Raw genomic sequence first — 19,309 nt, 5'->3', positions numbered from 1 at the left:
CTGAAATTCATGCCTGAAACCTATTTGCCTCGGTTTGTGTAGAAATCCCCCAAGGTGGAAGAGGAGGAGGAGGAAGAGGTGGAAAAGCAGCCAGACCCGCTTCATCAGATCATCCTCCACTTTAGCCGCAACGCTCTCACGGAGAGGAGGTCAGCACCATGGAGCACCCTGCTCACATCCCAGGCACGGCTGGGTCCTCCCCAAGCTGTCCTCCCCAGGTGTGCACAGAGCAGGTGCCAGATTTGAACAGCCCTCCTCGCTGTCTTGTTCTTGGCCATCAAGAAACCTCTAGAGGAAAATACAGAAACCATAGCCCTTTTATCATATTGCCTGACACTGAGTCTGAAGATGAAGCAGCCTGAAACTGTAACTTCATCCCTGAATTCCATGTCCAGCCAATAATGATTCAGACTTTCAGAGTGGTTTCTAAGAACTGGGGTGAGGGAGGAGGGCTTCTAGTTAATTCACTGGTATATTAGGATTTATATGCCGCTCAGTCTTTTCTACTGTGTTCAGAGTCGGTCTGCTAAATATTTCCTCCATTCTCTCCAGCAAACTGGAAGACGACCCTTTATACACCTCCTATGCCAGCATGATGGCCAAGGTACACTTGGTTTTCTTCCTGTCATTGCAGTCTTCCCGCTTCCCTTTGACCTCTTCAGGCACATGGAAACTGTCACATTGAGCAACTGGCCTGGGACTTGGGTCATGGCATGGACTCCAGGCTTTGCACAATTCACATGCTCTGCAGGCAACATTAGTAAACCGTTCTACCATCATCCTACGAAAATGATGCTTTGCAGAAACAGTGGGTCTGGTGTCTGGGTTCACATGATACTTCTCAGCCAGCTTCACAGGGTTCAGGTGTCCACATCATCCTCGAATTTTCTCTTAATGCTCAGAACACGCCCAACAGTTCAACCATGTCCGTAGGTGAAGGAAATCCAGTACATTTGAAAACAGGCTTAGAAACTAGAGGAAGTAACTAGTGTTCTAGAAGAGGCGAAGTGATCAGAGAGGATGTTTCTAGGTCACACAGGGTCAGTGGCCTCTGGAATGCCAGGTGATTAAGCGAACCTACTGCTTCTCCAGTGGGAGCACTTCGTGTCCGGCAGAAATGGGGGTGAGGAGGGTACAGGAGCACCCCTTCCTCCACCAGGTGCTCCGCGGGGTCACTTTGGGATTCACATCCCGGCTTTCCCTAATCTTATGGCCAAGCCTCTGACTCATGTTGAGAATGGGCCAGCTCTTTGCACTCCTATCTCCCGATTTACACCAGAACTTTACAGAACTCTTATTAAGTAGGAGAGTTCAGGTCTGTGGTTAAACCAAGGACATCTCCTTTGACTATGTGAGCTCGGCGTTCCCATTTCTCTTTTCTGAACTCCTTGGTAACTGCAAAGGTGGTATTTAGAGTAGAATGTTGCCTGCTGGGATCCAAATGTTCCCAGTTTTATGGAGTGCTGAGGTCCTGAAGTGCCTGTGAATTACAGCCCGTTCCCTGCCCTCACACAGTAAAGCAGAGTCCTGTTTACTAAGCCCGCCTTTAACCTGACTGTTTGCCTCCTCCTCTCCCGGCTGCATGGAATCCAGAGTTGTCAGAGTGGGGAAGATGAAGAAGAGGAGGAAGACAAGGAGAAGACATTTGAAGTGAGTTCTCACTAAGCTGGAAGCCAGCCAGGAGGGCCTTCAGGGGTGGATGCTGACATCAGCCATGCAACGTGCCCACCGTGTATGTCAGGTGGCAAGTACGCAGGTCGGCGTGGACGAGCGCATTGGCTGTGGTTGCTGTCTGTTGGCCTAACGAAAGGTAGCAGGCAGCCAGGCAGCCCGCAGATGGTCCTTCAAGTTTGTTCTCTAGGAAATCTCCTACATCAACCCAAGTATGGTAGCAACAGGGGCCATGGAAGGTCACATTCAAATATTCAAAAGTGAAAATTCACAGCAGTGGAGACACTGGATGGTTTTTGCACTATTATTCTGTAAATGTACTTGATCTTGATTTGGGGCAGTGTGGGACCCTGAGTCTTTCAAAATAAAACTCCATTACTTGTACTGTTTTATAGACGAAGTATTCAAGAGTACAAGTAAATGAATACAAGGATTTCCCTGGTGGTCCAGTGGCTAAGACTCTGCACTCCCAATGCAGGGGGTCTGGGTTCTATCCCTGGTTCTATCCCTAGATCCTATATGGTGCAACTAAGACCCAGGGCAGCCAAATATATACATATATTTTTTTAAGTAAATGGATACAGTTCTGGAAAACTTTGGCTTCTAGCATCTCACATTTGTTAAGTGTGGTCTACGCTTTCTGGATAAGCAGGCGTTTGCTATGCTCAGATGAGTTCCAGCTGAGCAAGTTTTCCTTTATAACATTGAAAACAAACCATTTTAGTCTGAGATCACTATTTTTTTTTTTTTTTGCCTATGCTAGGTGTTCACTGGGGCATGCAGGTTTCTCTAGTTGTGGTACCTGGGCTTAGTTGCCCCATGACATGTGGGATCTTAGTTCCTGACTAGGAATCGATCCTGTGTCCCCTGTTTTGGAAGGTGGATTCTTAAACACTGGATCACCGGGGAAGTCCCTGAAGTCACTTTCTATAATCATAGTGTCACTGGAGAGTGGACTGTGTTTTGTACTTCTCAGTACAGAAAGTAGAAATTTCAGCATCAAAATGTGAGTAAATTATGGATGGACAGTTTTGGAAAACTGGGTCGCATCTAAAAATAAATTTCCAAGATCTGTTTTGTTCAAAATTATGTGTGTTGCCTTCCTAGGTGAGTAAAGAGTCTCTCTCTCAACTCATCTGACTACAGTGAATTCTCTGGGGGTAAACAAATCCGCCCTGCTATTTTTTCCAGGAGAAAGAAATGGAAAAGCAGAAAACCCTCTACCAGCAAGCCCGGCTGCATGAGCGTGGAGCCGCCGAGATGGTCCTTCAGATGATCAGCGCCAGCAAAGGTGATCTCAGAGACTTGTGCATGGGTCCCTTAACTAACACTGAGATGTCACCCTGTGACGTGAAGTCATTATTAAAGAATCTGGATAAAGCGCAGTAGGTGTGATTTACCCTGTTACCTTGGTGATTCCATCTAATCTTTACTTCGACAGGTGAGATGAGCCCCATGGTGGTGGAGACTCTGAAGTTGGGGATCGCCATTCTGAATGGGGGCAATGCCGGTGTGCAGCAGGTAATGGGGGCTCACAGGAGGTGGTGCAGACTTCCTGGGGTGTTTCCATCTGACAGCTGTCACACTTCGGGGAAGAGAGGTTGTCTCTGCTGCATGGATGGCCACCGAGAATCACCTTTGCTGGAGTTTTGTCCTCAGTGGCCAGTTATGTTGAGTAGCTGAAAACAGATAAAACCAGGCCTGGGAGTCTGCAGACAAACATGTGCTTAGTAAAGAGGGGTTATCTAGGGTTCAAAGAGAAAAACATCACATTTGTTTCATCATTAGGTGATTTTCTGCAAAAATATACTCTAGAGGAAATTTTCTCAGCCTTTGGTTTTTATTTCAACACTTTCATTTGTTAGTTGCCTTACTGTGAGCAAGAAGCTTGATCAGTTCAGTGATGTTCATAACCCCACACACTTGTTTGTTCAGTCATTCATATTCATTTGTTCATATTAACAGCTGCCTAGTGATCACTGACTATGTACTAGGGCCAGGCTGTCTTCTATGGGTAGGGGATGTAGCAGTGGATAATGAAAATAAAACTCCCTGTCATCATGCATTAAAAGAGAGAACACACAGAGATATACAGCAGAGTGCCTGGCACATGGAATTCATTCTTCAATCTGAACTGGAACTGGCTACAGAAGATAGACATGCAGTAGTGTCTCCTGAGCACTCCAGGCTCTAGCTAAAAATAAAAGCATCCGTGTGCACAGGAAAATGAAATTTCAAAGACTGTTGGCATTCCCAGAACCTTTGAGAATTTCTAAATCCATAACTACCACTATTGCATATAATTTTTCCCGGGCTTTAATTTGTCGCAAACCAAATTTCTCATTAAGAACTACCATTTCAAAGGCACCCCTTACTTTCTGTTCTCTTCCATCACCACCCCATCAGTTGACTTTCTTACAGAGCCCTTTAAAAAAGCTAAGAAGATTCTTACTATGCCAGACCAAGTTCCTAGCTTGCCAGTAATAGAGAACAGAGGAAACAGTCTCTTTGTGAGAGATACTGTGCTCTCAACTAGTTTCATTACTAGTTACTAGCTAAGCTCCTTCCTCCAATGCATTAAACATTGCATGAGCTGTTCAGATTTTACCTCAGTAACCATAAACATTACTAGAGCCTAGTCCTAGAACCTGTTCCAAAGAGGAGAGGCTTCAAACAGTAAATCTTTGAAGTCAAAGATCTACTGTACCATCAACACCAGTGGACCTTTATAAAACATCTGCCCTAAGAGATTCTAGTTCTGTAAGTAGAGAGTGGGGCTCAGGCACATGAAAGGTTTAAGTCCACAGGTGGAATATTTTCATGCTTACCCAGGGTTGCAAAACCACCTCCTGAATCTCACTTGATGTGCCTGAATGATTGGGAACTGCCATCTGGCCATCACAATTAGGAGGGTCGATATTTGTGCCATAGTTTTCATTGCTTTTCCTTTTCCAATGTGTCTCCCTTACAGAAAATGCTAGATTACCTGAAGGAGAAAAAGGATGCTGGGTTCTTTCAAAGTCTTTCTGGTCTTATGCAGTCTTGCAGGTAAATATGGGAAAACCACCCATAGCACTTTTTAAAAAGTATTTACTGTCCAGGGAAAGGGGCATGGGTTGGGAGAGTGCCACATAAACAAACTGACTTATCATGGAATTACTGAGAAGAGAGTACCTACTTCAAAAGAGGATGGGTGTTATTCCTCTAGCCTTCAGGATTACCTTCAAATAGCATTCAGAAGGGAAAATGTAACACACACACAGACACACACACACACACACGCACGCACACACGCACGCAGCTTACCTGTCTACACCTGTTTAATGTTTGAATTGCCCTTACCTCCTTTTTTGTTATTTTGTTTTCTTTGGAGCTGAGTGTGAGTTTCTGCTATTAAACATGTATACTCTTAAGTCAAACTAGCAAAGACTGGAAAAGAGGAATACCTCAGTGTGACTCAAGACTTTGTGTTCATTAGATCCATTAGGTACTTTGTTAATCTCTATCCTTAACAATTCTTTGAGCCTGAAGAGATATTTAGTGGGCACATATTTTGACAGAGGTACATCCTGATGTGGGAACATTTTGACATTGTCTGAAAAACAAAGCATTGAACTTTCCATTTATATTACCTGGTTGTGTAAGCCTCCCCTCTGACAGATGAACAATAGGTAACCAAAAGTCATAAGGTTACCATACTTGCTCGTTTCAGAAACAAGCCAGCAGTCTTTCTAAGAAAAGTGTCAGCTTATTCTTCAAGATTCATATATATATTGAATCATCTGCAACTCATTCTGAAGGAAGTCAAAGTTATAATTACCTAGCTCATTTGCCTCCAATTAATAATTCTTAAAATTGGAACATTGGTCCAATTGAAAATTTGGGGGATAGACTTTTTATTTGGTGAACTTCATAATATTGCTAGTCATATTGAATTGGGTAAATATTGTACCGTGGGGTTGTAGGGAACTTATCTGAGCTGCAGTACAATCCCTTGTGTTCAACTACATTTTTCCCCTCACCAACAGCCAATTCGTTTATTTCTTTTCTCTCAGGAAAAGAAAATGTAATATTGCCAGACCTGGCTCACTGAGGATAAAATAGTACATGTGGACTCAAAGATGGCAAAAATCAAGGCATTTCAGCTCCATATTGCTCATGAAATTCTCAATTAAATTTCTGAGTTCCCTTAGTAGTCTGTAGAATTTAATATTGCTAAGCTAATATATAATGATGTCTTAGAGGGATAGGTGACTTACTCTTAGAGGCCAACTGAGTTCTACCAGAAGTTTTAAGATATTCTAATGGGTTTTTGCTGATTATAAAATAATACATATTTGTAAAATAGTGAGACATTCAAGAAATTAAAATTTGAAATGGGTATTTGGGGATGGAATAAAGGTCAGAAATGTCTGCTGCACAGATTGTCTCCTGAATCAGCAGTGATGCTTCAAAGCAGCTATGTCCAAATGCCCTGTGTCCATATTCTCCTCCCAAAATTGAAGGATGGTATTGTATTATTTTTTTTACAGACCCTTTTTACAGCAGGATCTGGGAAAAACCAACACAAGGGCAATAGGAATTTTCACTTTCTCTGTAAAATTCATTTAAATTCCAGAACATATGTGACTCCCTAAAAGGGGGAGAGGGGTGCTGGATTTTTCCCTAGAGTCTTTTCAAGCCGACAGTCATTTTCGTTGCCCAGTGGTTAAAGGAAGAGGGGAGTTTTGCAGAATCTTACTGGACTCTGCCATAAGCTTCCCTAAGGTCTATATTCTTGTGAGACTTTGTGGTCTTAAGTTCTATGAAATCATTCATATTGTGGAAAGAGATAGACTCTATTAGAGAAACAGGGTGAGCCCCACTTGGAAATCACATCATCCTTATCCTCGTGACCACAGCTCTGTGGCTGACCTAGGGGTTCGTGGCTAAGCAGGATTGGGTGGTGGTTGTGATTGGGAAGGTTATGGGAGGTGAGGACCGAATGAAAGCCAACTTTGTCACAGGTTCAGGAACACATAGGGACACCATGGCCTCTCAAAAGCATTGTCTTGACTATTATTGGCTCCTGAAGCATAGAGTAAAGGAGATGGCTCTTCAAAATCTGAAACTCTGTAGCTCTCTCCATGGATATTTATCCTAAGCACTAAAAGCCACAATTCCTTGAGTTTCTCAGGAAAAAAAAAAAAGTAGGTGAATGTGGGAAGAACATGAATTAGTGCAGTTTAAAGTAATCTTTCCCTTAAGAAATCTTAGATACAGATTATTCCTTCTTTATTTGAAAAGCCTTTCTAAATCTTCAGCCATAAGAAAGGACTCCAACTGGACAAACAATGACAGTCACTGTAAGTGTTTCTGACCCCTGTCCTTGCATATGTCCAGAGCTGTGAGCGCCAGGCACTGCTTGTCACAAACCCAGAGAACCGTTAGACTCAACTGCACTGTAATGTAATTTATGGTAATACAAGGACAGGATATTCTTGGTTGATGGGTACATTGACATTAAAAACCCATTTTCCTCGTGTGCATAGCCCTGAAACTTGTTTTCTTTCGTCTGTTACAAGTGTCCTTGATTTGAATGCATTTGAGAGGCAGAATAAAGCTGAAGGCCTGGGGATGGTTACTGAGGAAGGAACACGTAAGTAACTGACGAAGGTGAAGGCTGCTCTCTTTCCAATTAAAATCCTGGTTAACTATTTATGGTTAGAGTTCCTGCTCACTGCTACTTAATCTCCAAGGACTTGCTCCATTTTAGCAAGATGTTTCCATCCGTAGTTTTGATAAAGCACATCCAGGCTGATGTGTTCACAGAACCAGTCTTAGCTAAAGACTGTCTATCTTGACATTTGTGGTTTTCTTACTCTGTGTTCTTCTGTTTTTCTCTTATCTCCAGTCATTGTTCGTGAGCGTGGTAAGTTTGAATCTCTGGCCTGAGTTCCTGCCATGTGTGTGAGTCCTGAGGGATCTTATTTAATTGGCCCAGCACAGACACATTTTCGGCTTGGTGGTTGCATGTTGAGTTTAAGTCAGCAGTCTGTTTAATTAAAGAAGTGTCTTCCATCTTCTAAAGCATGGGTTATGGACTGTGAACCATTACTGCCAGCAGCCTAGTTGTTTTCCTTCCAAATGCATCTCGGGGCTAACAATTCTAACTTTGTTGGGCGTTGCCTCAGTTCCAATTTAAATTGGATTTGTCACTATTCATCCAAAGTTCCCTTTCCACACAGCTCTGACACAGTTCCTTTAGCATTTTTGCAGTCATGTGTATCCGAAGGTATTCTATGTTGAAAAAGCAAACAAATGCTTGCCCATATTCTGTGTTTTCAAGGTGAAAAAGTACTCCAGAATGACGAGTTTACACGAGATCTCTTTAGATTTCTACAGTTACTTTGTGAAGGACACAACAGTGGTAAGTGGAACACATTGATTTGTCAAGGGAAAACAACATTCAGGTGCAAAATTATGATTCATTTCATGTTGCCACCCTTAACACAACCAATTGCTAATTCAAGGACAACAGTTAATCCATTCCTCAATTAAAAAAAAACGCTATGTAACATGAGCTTGGCTAGTGTTATTTAGCGCCATCCAGGCTAAGTTGCTTCCAGAACCTTCAGATGTTGAAGTTAAATGCCTACCCCTTGCTGTCAAGTTCCTCAGAGCTCATGAAGTCCAGTTTCTGGTGTCACTGGGATGGGTGGGCTCAGGGTGGTGCTCTGACCACCTGTCAGTACCCAAACAGGGTGCCCTTGTCAGGCTTTCCACACGGTGCGTCTCTTCTGAGCTTAGCTGAGAGGGTAAGACTTGCTTCTCAAGCGTGACAGGGATGAGCTCTGACCCAACCCTGGTGTTCTCAGATTTCCAGAACTTCCTGAGGACTCAGATGGGCAACACCACCACCGTGAATGTCATCATCAGTACCGTGGACTACCTTCTGCGTCTGCAGGTGAGTGGGTGCTGGATGTTTGCACAGCTCATATACACTTCTAGAAGCTAAATACAGCTACAGAAGGTCAGGGATGACTGAGGATGTGGTCCAGCCCGAATGCATAAGATACTGTAATCCATGTCCACACACCTATGGGAAGTCAAATACCTCAATGTGAGTTTGAAGACTGAAATGATAAAGAGGGAGCGGTTAAATACGAAATCTATTATAACCTGCTGGTTTGCTTTATTTTAGCTGGTGTAAACTTAGCCACAGTGCTCCAGAGCTATAAAACAACCTGTGAGTGAAAACAGACTTTCACTAGGAAAAAGGGATACAAAAAGTGATGGAAATGAGTTTACAAGTTCTTAGTGTTCAGACATCACTTGGTTTAATTGTTTGAAGGAAAATCCAAATAATGTCAAGAAGATCTACACAAACATAAAAAAGGATTCTCTTTTCTCTTTGCTGATTTCTTAGCGTGGTTCTGCCCCTTACCAGTTCATGACCTGGAGCAATCTATTGAGCCTCCTTGTGTTCCATTCTCCTCATCTATAAAATGAGCAGTGTACTGTCTCACTGGGTGGTAGTAAAGATGAAGAGGTTTAATACATGTAATGTGCTCAGAACAGTGCCTGGTACTGACAGTGCCAGCTATTATATTGCTGAGTATTTGGGTGATCATATTTATCTTTAACATTTTGCATTGTGAATAAATTGTCCTATAACATGGTCACCCAGCTCCGGCTGAACACTGTCCTCTCTTTCACCTGTTCTTTCCTGCGGAGGGGAAGTATCTGTACTTAGAAGATGCTTGGGATCGGATGTCTCTGTGCTTTTTCATAGAGTCCCAGGCTCTTGTCGTAACAAAGTGGTCACGGAAATATAGAATGCTCTTGTACTCTTCCTGAACATGAGATTTAGCTTCACTTACTGATATGTGAGACATACTAAACTCTCCTTGTTTGTTCTTAGGAATCAATCAGTGATTTCTACTGGTATTACTCAGGGAAGGACATCATTGATGAATCTGGACAGCACAATTTTTCCAAAGCCCTGGCGGTCACCAAGCAGATCTTCAATTCTCTTACAGAATACATCCAGGTATGTGCTACGAAATGTTTACTTGCAAATGAAGGGAACATTTTTAACATTCCCATATTCTGTATTCCCTGCAGAATATTTGGCTGCACATGTGGACTGTGGATCCAGCTCTAGCCCTGAGCTGGAATAAGCCCAGTATTTCTTATCTATAAACAGGAACCAATAGTACCTACACTCTATGAAAAGCTGTAGTTTATGGACCCCACTATGACTTGTATATAGTATTTCACACTTGATTTGCATTGATCTAATTAACATTTTGCTTTCACTCCTAGACTGAAATTTTTTGCAGACAGAAAATTTCTTAGGTGTTTCAAAATTCTTCATTTCTGGCATGTGTGGCACGTCATGGGTGTTCAGTGAGCATGGAGAGTGGAGCGGAGAAATAACTGATAGTATGAAGGAATAAAGGGACAAATGATATTATCTTCAGCTTTGATGTTAAAAACAGAATTCATGAGAGCCTACTCATTTGTCAGAAATCAGCTCTATGGAAAAGGAACTTCAGAAGCACATAAACTAAGTACAATGACAGGCAAATCAACAGGTGACTTTCAGGGTGAATGTCTACACCTTACAGCATTTGCTATTACATCTTACAGCATTATGTATTCATTGCCTGCAGTGGTCTCATGAAAGGAGTAGAGGACGTCCTCAGGCAGAATTTGCTGTAAAATCAGTAATCATGTCATGGTCCTCTGTGATGGAATCTTAAGATTTTTTTTTAAGATCTATATGATGAGCCAACTGGCATACTCAGATCATATCTGCTTACTGAAACACAAGACTAAGACTTGAAAAGAAGAAGGAGTTCAAGAAGAGATTGATCCATCTTTACTCAAGGATTGTAAAAACATAGGGAGATACAGCTAGGAACATGTGACCAATCTGAAGTTTCACAGCATGTGAACTACTTGTGAAGATCATTGAACAGATTGATGAGCATCTGATTTGCTCTCTGCAGAACCCATCCTAAGTTCCAGAAAATTCCATGGAGCACTTAGCCCAAAAGTAAAAGAAGATTCACCCTTATTTGGGGTGAATCTGAGATTCTTTAACAATCAGTTTTATTTCAAAAAAGAATCTAGAGGCATCTCGGGATCATATACCAAGTGTACATGAACAGTGAATTTTAAACATGCTTACTTGATTTAGGGATGCAGGCAAAATTTCTCCTACTTACCTCTTCCCTGGGAATTCAGCCCAGCCTTTTCTAGAACTTGATACGAGAACACTAGTATCAGTGTTCCTTTTGAAAATTGATTGTGTGATTTGGAGAGTGATTAAAGGGTAGAAAAATACAGGAAAAAGCATAAGGAACATAAGCAGAATGTGACAGAGAAGACTCAGTGTATAAGAAATATATAAAATAGTCTCATTGAAGAGGTAGAGAGTAAGATGCTGGCCTAAGAAACTTTGGAAATGAGAACAGTCTGTAAAACCAAAGGCACGAAGAACTTGACATAAGCACTTTGGTTGATGAAGTTTTTCCCATGTGGGTACGTGTTAATAATTCTGAAACCATACATACAGTGGGTTGGCCAAAAAGTTCATTCGGATTTTTCCATATAATTGCACAGAAAGCCCTGAATGAGCTTTTTAGCCAACCCAATATAATGGAAATGAGCCAGGTTTCTCACTGATGAGCAAGCAGAAGAGACTAGAAGATCCCTATGGGAATGGATGAGAGCTGGAGACACCCATATGCTAAACTCATGTCCATCTTAACATAGATATAAACGGTTACATATGAAAATATTTATGGATATGTGTATATACATGTATTAGTAAAGCACATATATTTCTGCTGCTCTGTCAGCCATGAACCCCTAAAAAAATGATACCCCAGTAGCAGCAAATACAACTAGAGCCCAGTTCTTGGTTCCTAACACCACTCTCCATTGAAAGGAAATAAGGCTCCTTAGAGAAATGACTGATTCTAGAACTAGAGCAAGAAACATACAAGATGAGCCTGGAGAATCCAATAGTGCAAGAAAATGCTAAAAAATAATGGTGGAGGAATGTCAAAGGGATACAGGAGCCAACTGAAAGAGCTCCCAATGGCCAAACTTAGAAAAATTAGAGCTACAAAATAATGTAAATAAAGTAATATTGAATTATAACCCAAAGCATAAAATGAATATGTCAAGTCCATACTGATGTAAATAAGTGCTAAATAAATAAGAACAGACAACTCTCCATTCAGAAGAATTCCAAGTGATTTATTTTTAAAAAGAAACAGTGGTTCAATAATGATCTTCAAAAGTAGGGAAGGTTATTAACGTAGAAAATGCAGAGTGGTCATCAAGTCATCCCTCTGTTTGGCTTTTAGAAAAGAGAAATGATATACCTGACGTGTAGGTTAATGATAAGAAAATCCTGAAAGTAGTTTAACATTCATAATTCAGACTTTTTTTACTTGAGTAGATAGCCATGTGGTCATCACATTTAATGAGTAGCTTTGCCTTGCAAATGATGGAAACACAGGGGCCTCGTTTTCAAATTGTGCTCCTTTCAAACTGAAACTCCTCAGAACCCCTCTTAGGCCAAGGTTGGGGGCTGGAGTTGGCAGGAGTACCCTTCAGCCCTGTTTCAACCAGAGCATTTACTTTTAAAATAATGTTCTTTAGCATAAGAACAAACGCTAAAGAAAATCTCTGAAAATCACCACACTGTGAAATTCCTAGTGACTTTTCCTAGAAATAGGATCTTAGGATGGGTTGGGGGGTGGGGTGCACACAATGGAGTTGGGGGAGAAGTAATCAGTAACCTGGGAAAATATTGAGCTACAAGATATGTGACATTTGGAAAGAGTTGATGTCAGATGCCCTTACTAAGGCAAATTTCAGAGCAGCTTGTGATGCTTCAGTGAGACAAGAATGTCCTCCTCTCCCCAGGGCCCGTGCATTGGGAACCAGCAGAGCCTGGCTCACAGCAGACTGTGGGACGCAGTGGTCGGCTTCCTCCATGTATTTGCTAACATGCAGATGAAACTCTCTCAGGTACTGTGGCCTGTTCCCCGTTCCCCATGTGTCACTGATGTGAAATGCTTGGTCAGTCCCCACGCCATGGTCTTCCCACTGTGGATGTGGCTGCTTGACCAAATGCCTGGAAAAGCCAAGCAGATCAGATCTCACTTGTAAAACGAGGGCCTCAATGGGAGATGGGAATGAGCACCTCCTGGGGGGTCCCAGACAGGCTTTTGCATGAACACAGCTTCCTCCTTTGTGTCCCACCCACCTACCCTTTCCATCATTGCCTCAACAGTTGCTTTTTATGGTGCTGATCCCTTTTGCTTCCTTGTCACTGTTTCACAGTTTATGAACGTGATCCACCACCTTGTCTGATCTGTCCAATGTCTGCATGTCTCTAATTCACATCTCCCTTCTCTCTCAACCTTTGCTGCCCCTACTCCCCATCTCTGCCTTTCCTTCTCACTCCCCATCTCTCTGGCAAGATGAATTGGAATCACTCAGAGCATTTATACGAACAAATAAATGTAGTGTCTGTAGTAGTTGATCGCCTCTCTCCATGGCAACACATGAGGGAGAACGTCAGGATACGTTTCAGGCTGATTAGAGTCCCATTGGCAGCATTCATGTAAATAATGTGTATCTAAAATTTTCAAGGCTGTCACATCTGCCTCTCTCTTTTGGAATGTGCTGTTTACCCCTTTCATTTTTCCCCTTTTGACTCTGGCCTTATGGGAAGAGAGAGTTCTTGGGAGGGCTGCCAGTTTGGCAGTAATACATCCACTGCTGTGTCAACCCAGCAGGGCAGTGTGGTGCAGAGCCCATAGAGGCAAAATCCTGACCCTGCCACCTCCTCATGGGTGTCTTCCGGGAAGTCACTTCCCCTTTCTGGTTTTTACTTTCATCATCTAGAAAATATTGGGAGTTAGAATAGATGATGACCTCAGAGGGCTCTTCAAGCTCTAACAGTGTACACTTCTGTGATGTTCTGTGGATATCTGTGACTCCCTCCAAAGGTGGGAGGAAAGCCTTCTGAAATCGGAAAGGCTAGCTAAAGAACTGTGTCCTGGTGAGAGAGAGTCTGTAAAAGAAGTGTGGCCCAGAACCCGTATTTTTAATCTCACCCTCAGATTCCCCACCTCAGACCTTCCAAGGGTTGTTTCCCTTCTGTGACACAGGTATCAAACCCAGAGCCCACTTGGCAATGCCTTTGTCTGCCATGCTGAAATGAAAACCAAACAGACTGGTATCAAAACCATCCGGAGGAATAGCCTCAATGATACAACATTTTAAGGGACGAGTGGTACCCAGATCACCACCGATTAGAATCAGGAGAACCTAAATTAAGAAAAAAAAGGAGAACCCATTTGGTGATTGAAACCTTGATCATTTAATTGGATTGCAATATGTATTCCCCAAAAGCTCACCGGTAATTCTTCAGTATGAAAAATGGCAACTTAAGCTACTAGAGATACCTAACGGGTCTTTGGTGGTTTGGGTTGTTCAGTGTTTTGGACAATTGGTGTATCTGACATGTTGTGCTAATAAAAGGAAAACTGTAAAGGAACTCTTCTGGATGAGGCCTGTTACAGCGAGCCTCCTGATGCTACAAAGAGAGGATGCTAAGCTGTCCGCATCCACCATGAGAAGGGAACTCATTCTGGAGATGGACACAGCCTTCACCTGACCTTCCCAGAGCAGGCTCTCCTTGCTCGCTGCCCTGTACTTTGCTGAGGGATCAGATAGCTCAGGGGTATCTCCTGTTTCTGTTCTAGGATTCCAGTCAGATCGAGCTGCTGAAGGAACTCTTGGATCTCCTTCAGGACATGGTGGTGATGCTTCTGTCCCTCCTGGAAGGTTGGGCTGTTTGGAATAACTAGGCGTTCACACGACTGTCACTGGTCCGAGCACTAACCGTACTAGTCACGCAGAGTATCCGCCTGGCAGGTCATTGATGCCAGATGACATTGGTTAGAAAACCAAATTTTCAGAAACAGACAAAAGAAAATGAGTGAGGGGCACATGGTCTGATGGACAGAGCCTGAAACCAACTCATTTTGTATCAGTGGGAAAGCCAGAATGAACTGGGGAAAACCTCCAAGCTTTGCTCTTCCCTATCCTCTCCTCTCCCCATTGCTTTTCAATACATCTGGCTGCCAGTGTGTATGCCAGCCATCTAGTTGGGCACCCTCCCAGGTCTAAGGGGGCTAGAGGGGCACCACTTATCCCCATGTGTCCCTGATAACCTGATAACAAAGCCACTCTGCAGGCCCCAGGCCAGGTAGAAGGCACTGGCGTGGCCATCTCCTCCTTCCCCATGTTTCTTTCCCCCTTGGCTCCTAGTGGTGGAGTCTTTATGGCTTGCTGCTCCCTCCTACCCATTTCCAGATCATCACGGTCAGAAAGAGAGCTGACCGATTTGGGATAGAAGTCTTCTAAAAATGTCTGCCTGACCAGTTCCATGATGACTTGGGTTTATTTATGTATCTGTGTGTCTTTTTGAACCTGCCTCACAGGGAATGTGGTAAATGGAACCATTGGCAAGCAGATGGTTGACACGCTGGTAGAGTCATCTACCAATGTAGAAATGATCTTGAAATTCTTTGACATGTTCTTGAAACTTAAAGACTTAACCAGCTCAGACACCTTCAAAGAATATGACCCCGATGGGAAAGGAATCATTTCCAAAAAGGAATTCCAGAAGGCCATGGAAGGGCAAAAGCAGTACACACAGTCGGAGATAGACTTTCTCCTTTCGTGCGCAGAAGCTGATGAAAATGACATGTTTAATTACATCGATTTTGTTGACCGGTTCCATGAGCCAGCCAAGGACATAGGGTTTAATGTGGCAGTGTTATTGACAAACCTTTCTGAGCATATGCCAAACGACTCTCGCCTTAAGTGTCTGTTGGACCCAGCAGAAAGTGTACTCAGTTACTTCGAACCATACCTGGGACGCATTGAGATTATGGGTGGGGCCAAGAAAATTGAGCGTGTTTATTTTGAGATCAGTGAGTCCAGTCGAACTCAGTGGGAGAAGCCCCAGGTGAAGGAGTCTAAGCGACAGTTCATCTTTGACGTTGTCAATGAAGGCGGGGAGCAAGAGAAGATGGAGCTGTTCGTGAACTTCTGTGAGGACACCATCTTTGAGATGCAGTTAGCATCGCAGATCTCGGAATCTGACTCAGCCGACAGGCCAGACGAGGAGGAGGAGGAAGACGGAGATTCTTCTTATGTGTTAGAAGTGGAGGGTGAAGAGGAGGAGGAGGAGAAGTCTTTTGAATGTGCCTCTGCGTTTGCCATGGCTTGTGCCTCGGTGAAGAGAAACGTGGCCAACTTTCTGAAGAGGGCCACCCTGAAGAACCTCAGGAAGCAGTACAGGAAGGTAAAGAAGATGACCTTCAAGGAGCTGCTGAAGGTGTTCTTCTCTTTCTTCTGGACGTTGTTCGTGGGGCTTTTCCACTTGCTCTTCACTATAGTGGGAGGAATCATTCAGGTCCTCTGGAGCACAGTGTTCGGAGGGGGACTCATAGAAGGGGCGAAGAACATAAGAGTCACCAAGATCCTGGGCGACATGCCTGACCCAACCCAGTTTGGTATCCACGATGATGCCATGGAAGCTGAGAGGGCAGAAGTGCCTGAGCCAGGCATCACCACGGAGCTCGTGCACTTCGTAAAGGGGGAGAAGGGAGATGCGGACATCATGTCAGATCTCTTTGGACTCCACCCAAAGAAAGAAGGTGGCTTAAAGCATGGGCCCGAAGTGGGTTTGGGTGACCTCTCTGAGATTATTGGCAAGGACGAAACCCCTACCTTAGAGAGTACTGTACGGAAGAAGAGGAAGGCACAGGTAAGCACATGACTTGTCTCTGTCACCTTTCTTTATCCCCAGAAAAAGACTTGCCACTCTACCTTGCAATCAAGACTGATACCAGTTCTCTAGGAGCAGACACTGTATCAGACACCAGCTCTTCCATGATGACCCTAATCTGATAATTCCAGCTTTGTCATGTCTGAAGAGATGAGACTTAGATGGTTGTCTCAATGTCTAATTGCTGAATGGTCTCCCAGTTTACATTGTAAGAGTTCAAACAGGGTGATCCATGACCTGCCACTTGCTTCCACATCTTTTATTAGGTTAGTTTGCAAGGCCCATGGATTCATTCAGTAACTGAAAGAGTAGAAAACCAGGTATACCATAAAAGGAGACCTTCCTGATGAAGTCATATGTCTGCAGTGTCCTGAAAGATCCAGATGTTAGCATAGAGTTTAGCACAGTGCCCAGTAGTTTTGTCATGCTGGGGACATTTTCATCCTTGTGTTGCCCCCACTATCCAATTTGGACTTTGAGTTAGTGGACTAGATTGAGTGAATAAGATAGCAAGAATTCAGAGCCCTTTGGCCATCAAAAGTTCTGGATGTTGCAGTATCCAACTCACAACATCATTCTAGCAATAGAGTATGGAGCAAAGTGTGAAGAGATCAGAGCCCAAAGACAACCTTTATTCATGAATTACATTACTGTTTACCAAATAGCTGATGTACACTTATCACTGTTTTAGGCTCTGGGAATACAATGGTGAATGAGAAATGCATTGTTCTTATAATTTAGTGAAAAAGGTTGACATTGGACAAGTTAGGACAAGGAAGGAGGACTGTCAGTGCTATGGAAATGTGTAGGAAAGGTGTGGAGAATCAAGAAAGGAAGCTTCAGAATCATAAACATTCTGACAGTATTACTTGATTTACTCTCTTTTGCTCCCTGGTGTAACCCAGGGACTAGAGCAGAGTTTGAAACATAACAGGGACTCATTCGAGGCCTGCTATATGCCAAGCTGTATTCTTAGGATATGGGAACACATTGGCTAATAAGAGAGACAACATTTTTGCCTTCATGGAGCTTAACTTCTAGTGGAAGAAGACAGCAAATAAATAATTACCATTTGGAGCACGTGCTGAAATGAATGAACAAGATTGTGTGTTACAGAGTGATTATGGGCCCTACTATAAATAGGATGCACAAGGTGCATCTGAAAATGTGTCATCTGAACCAAGTCCTGAAGAATGGCAGGCACATCAAAAATCAGGACAGTCATATTCCAGGCAGAGGATATGGCTTGTGCTAAGGTTCTGGTACAGGGAAGCATGTCTCAGGAAAGAAAAGGAGGTCTAGGTGTTCATGTTGGAAATGAGTCAGATGTACAAGGTGAAGATGGAGAGAAAAGCCATAATCATAATGGCTTTAAAGGCCTTAGTGTGGAACTTGAGAGCGTCCCTGATGGCTCAGCAGTAAAGAATCTGCCTGCAATGCAGGAATCACAGGTTCGATCCCTGGGTCGGGAAGATCCCCCAGAGGAAGACATGGCAACCCACTCCAGTATTCTTGCCTGGAGAATCCTACAGACAGAGGAGCCTGGCGGGCCACAGTCCACAGGGTCACAGAGTTGAACATGACTGAAACAGCTTAGCACACGAAGGAGCTTGAATTTTATTCTCAGTGCCATGGTCATCAATCAGAGAGGGTGGGGTAGTGGAAGAGGATTGAAGACAGGGCAGGGATGCTCTCTGATGGAAGCGGGTTCTGGATTAGACCTGCCATGACTTGTGTTCCATCTCTACCTGACCCCGTGAAGCAGTAGGACCACTGCCACAGGGCTCAGGCAATGTCCTAGCACAAGTTTTCTCTTTAGATTGAATAATAGCAGAGAGATTTTCAAGCCTAAAATCTTTGATCTCTCCAGAGCCATGTAATGTATAGGAGGACACTTATGTTCCGTGATCCTGAGAACTGCCAAAGCGTAAAGAGAGAGAGCCATTGGGATTTGTGACCATGTACAGTGGCTAGTGATATGGTTCATCATCATGAACATATTTATTTGAGGAAAGTTTAACTGATTGTTATTTTTGTCTAGGCAGCAGAAATGAAAGCAGCTCATGAAACAGAAGGCAAAATAGAGTCTGAGAAGGCAGAGTAAGTTCTTCATAACTACTCTTATTGCTATGATTGATAGTTTTCAATGTTATCTACTATTCTGTGGCTATGGTAAATAGGAAGCTTGAGTTCTGTTAACAAAAGGAACAGATATTGTGCAAGCTTTGGATACATTTCTTTTTTCCTTTTTATGACTGAGTAATATTCCATTGTGTGTATGTGTGTTTCTTCATTCCTCTACTTATCACTTCAGTTGCTTCCATATCTCGACTATTGTAAATACTGCTGCAATGAACATTGGGATGCAAGTATCTTTTAGAATTATTGTTTTTGTTTTCTTTGGATATGTACCCAGGAGTGGGATTGCTGGATCATATGGTAGCTCTCTCTCTAGTGTTTTGAGGAACCTCCATACTGTTTTCCATAGTGGCTGCACCAATTTACATTCCCACCAACAGTGCACACGGGTTCCCTTTTCTCCATGTCCTCACCAGCATTTATTTCTGTTCTTTTTGATGATAGCCATTCTGACAGGTGTGAGATGATAGCTCATTGTGGCTTTGATTTGTATTTCCCTGATGATTAATGATGTTGATCATCTTTTCATGGGTGGATACATTTCATTTTACCCCAGCTAGACAATAAACACATTCTAATAATTGTGTTCACTTTACAGTCCAAATAGTAGATCAGGGTTTTACC

General features: G+C 43.0%; 1 protein-coding gene across 8 annotated transcripts in view; it reads left to right on the top strand.

Moving 5' to 3' along the window:
* The window catches only part of RYR3 (ryanodine receptor 3), a 547,151-nt gene that overhangs the window by 505,591 nt on the left and 22,251 nt on the right, over positions 1-19,309 (top strand). For 5 of the 8 annotated variants that reach the window (XM_043471383.1, XM_043471384.1, XM_043471378.1 and 2 more), the window contains exons 75-89: positions 43-149; positions 553-604; positions 1,594-1,650; positions 2,863-2,962; positions 3,113-3,192; positions 4,643-4,719; positions 7,236-7,309; positions 7,565-7,582; positions 8,000-8,080; positions 8,529-8,617; positions 9,575-9,703; positions 12,601-12,705; positions 14,451-14,532; positions 15,192-16,525; positions 18,588-18,646. In XM_043471383.1, the coding sequence (XP_043327318.1) occupies positions 43-149; positions 553-604; positions 1,594-1,650; positions 2,863-2,962; positions 3,113-3,192; positions 4,643-4,719; positions 7,236-7,309; positions 7,565-7,582; positions 8,000-8,080; positions 8,529-8,617; positions 9,575-9,703; positions 12,601-12,705; positions 14,451-14,532; positions 15,192-16,525; positions 18,588-18,646 (2,444 nt within the window). Of the gene's footprint in view, positions 1-42; positions 219-552; positions 605-1,593; positions 1,651-2,862; positions 2,963-3,112; positions 3,193-4,642; positions 4,720-7,235; positions 7,310-7,564; positions 7,583-7,999; positions 8,081-8,528; positions 8,618-9,574; positions 9,704-12,600; positions 12,706-14,450; positions 14,533-15,191; positions 16,526-18,587; positions 18,647-19,309 lie in introns of all 8 variants that reach the window. The other 3 variants (XM_043471377.1, XM_043471376.1, XM_043471379.1) reach the window with 2 other exon arrangements.

The sequence above is a fragment of the Cervus canadensis genome, chromosome 6 (genome assembly GCF_019320065.1).
Source record: "Cervus canadensis isolate Bull #8, Minnesota chromosome 6, ASM1932006v1, whole genome shotgun sequence".
NCBI lineage: Eukaryota > Metazoa > Chordata > Mammalia > Artiodactyla > Cervidae > Cervus > Cervus canadensis.
This window is presented reverse-complemented; position numbering and strand designations above follow the sequence as displayed.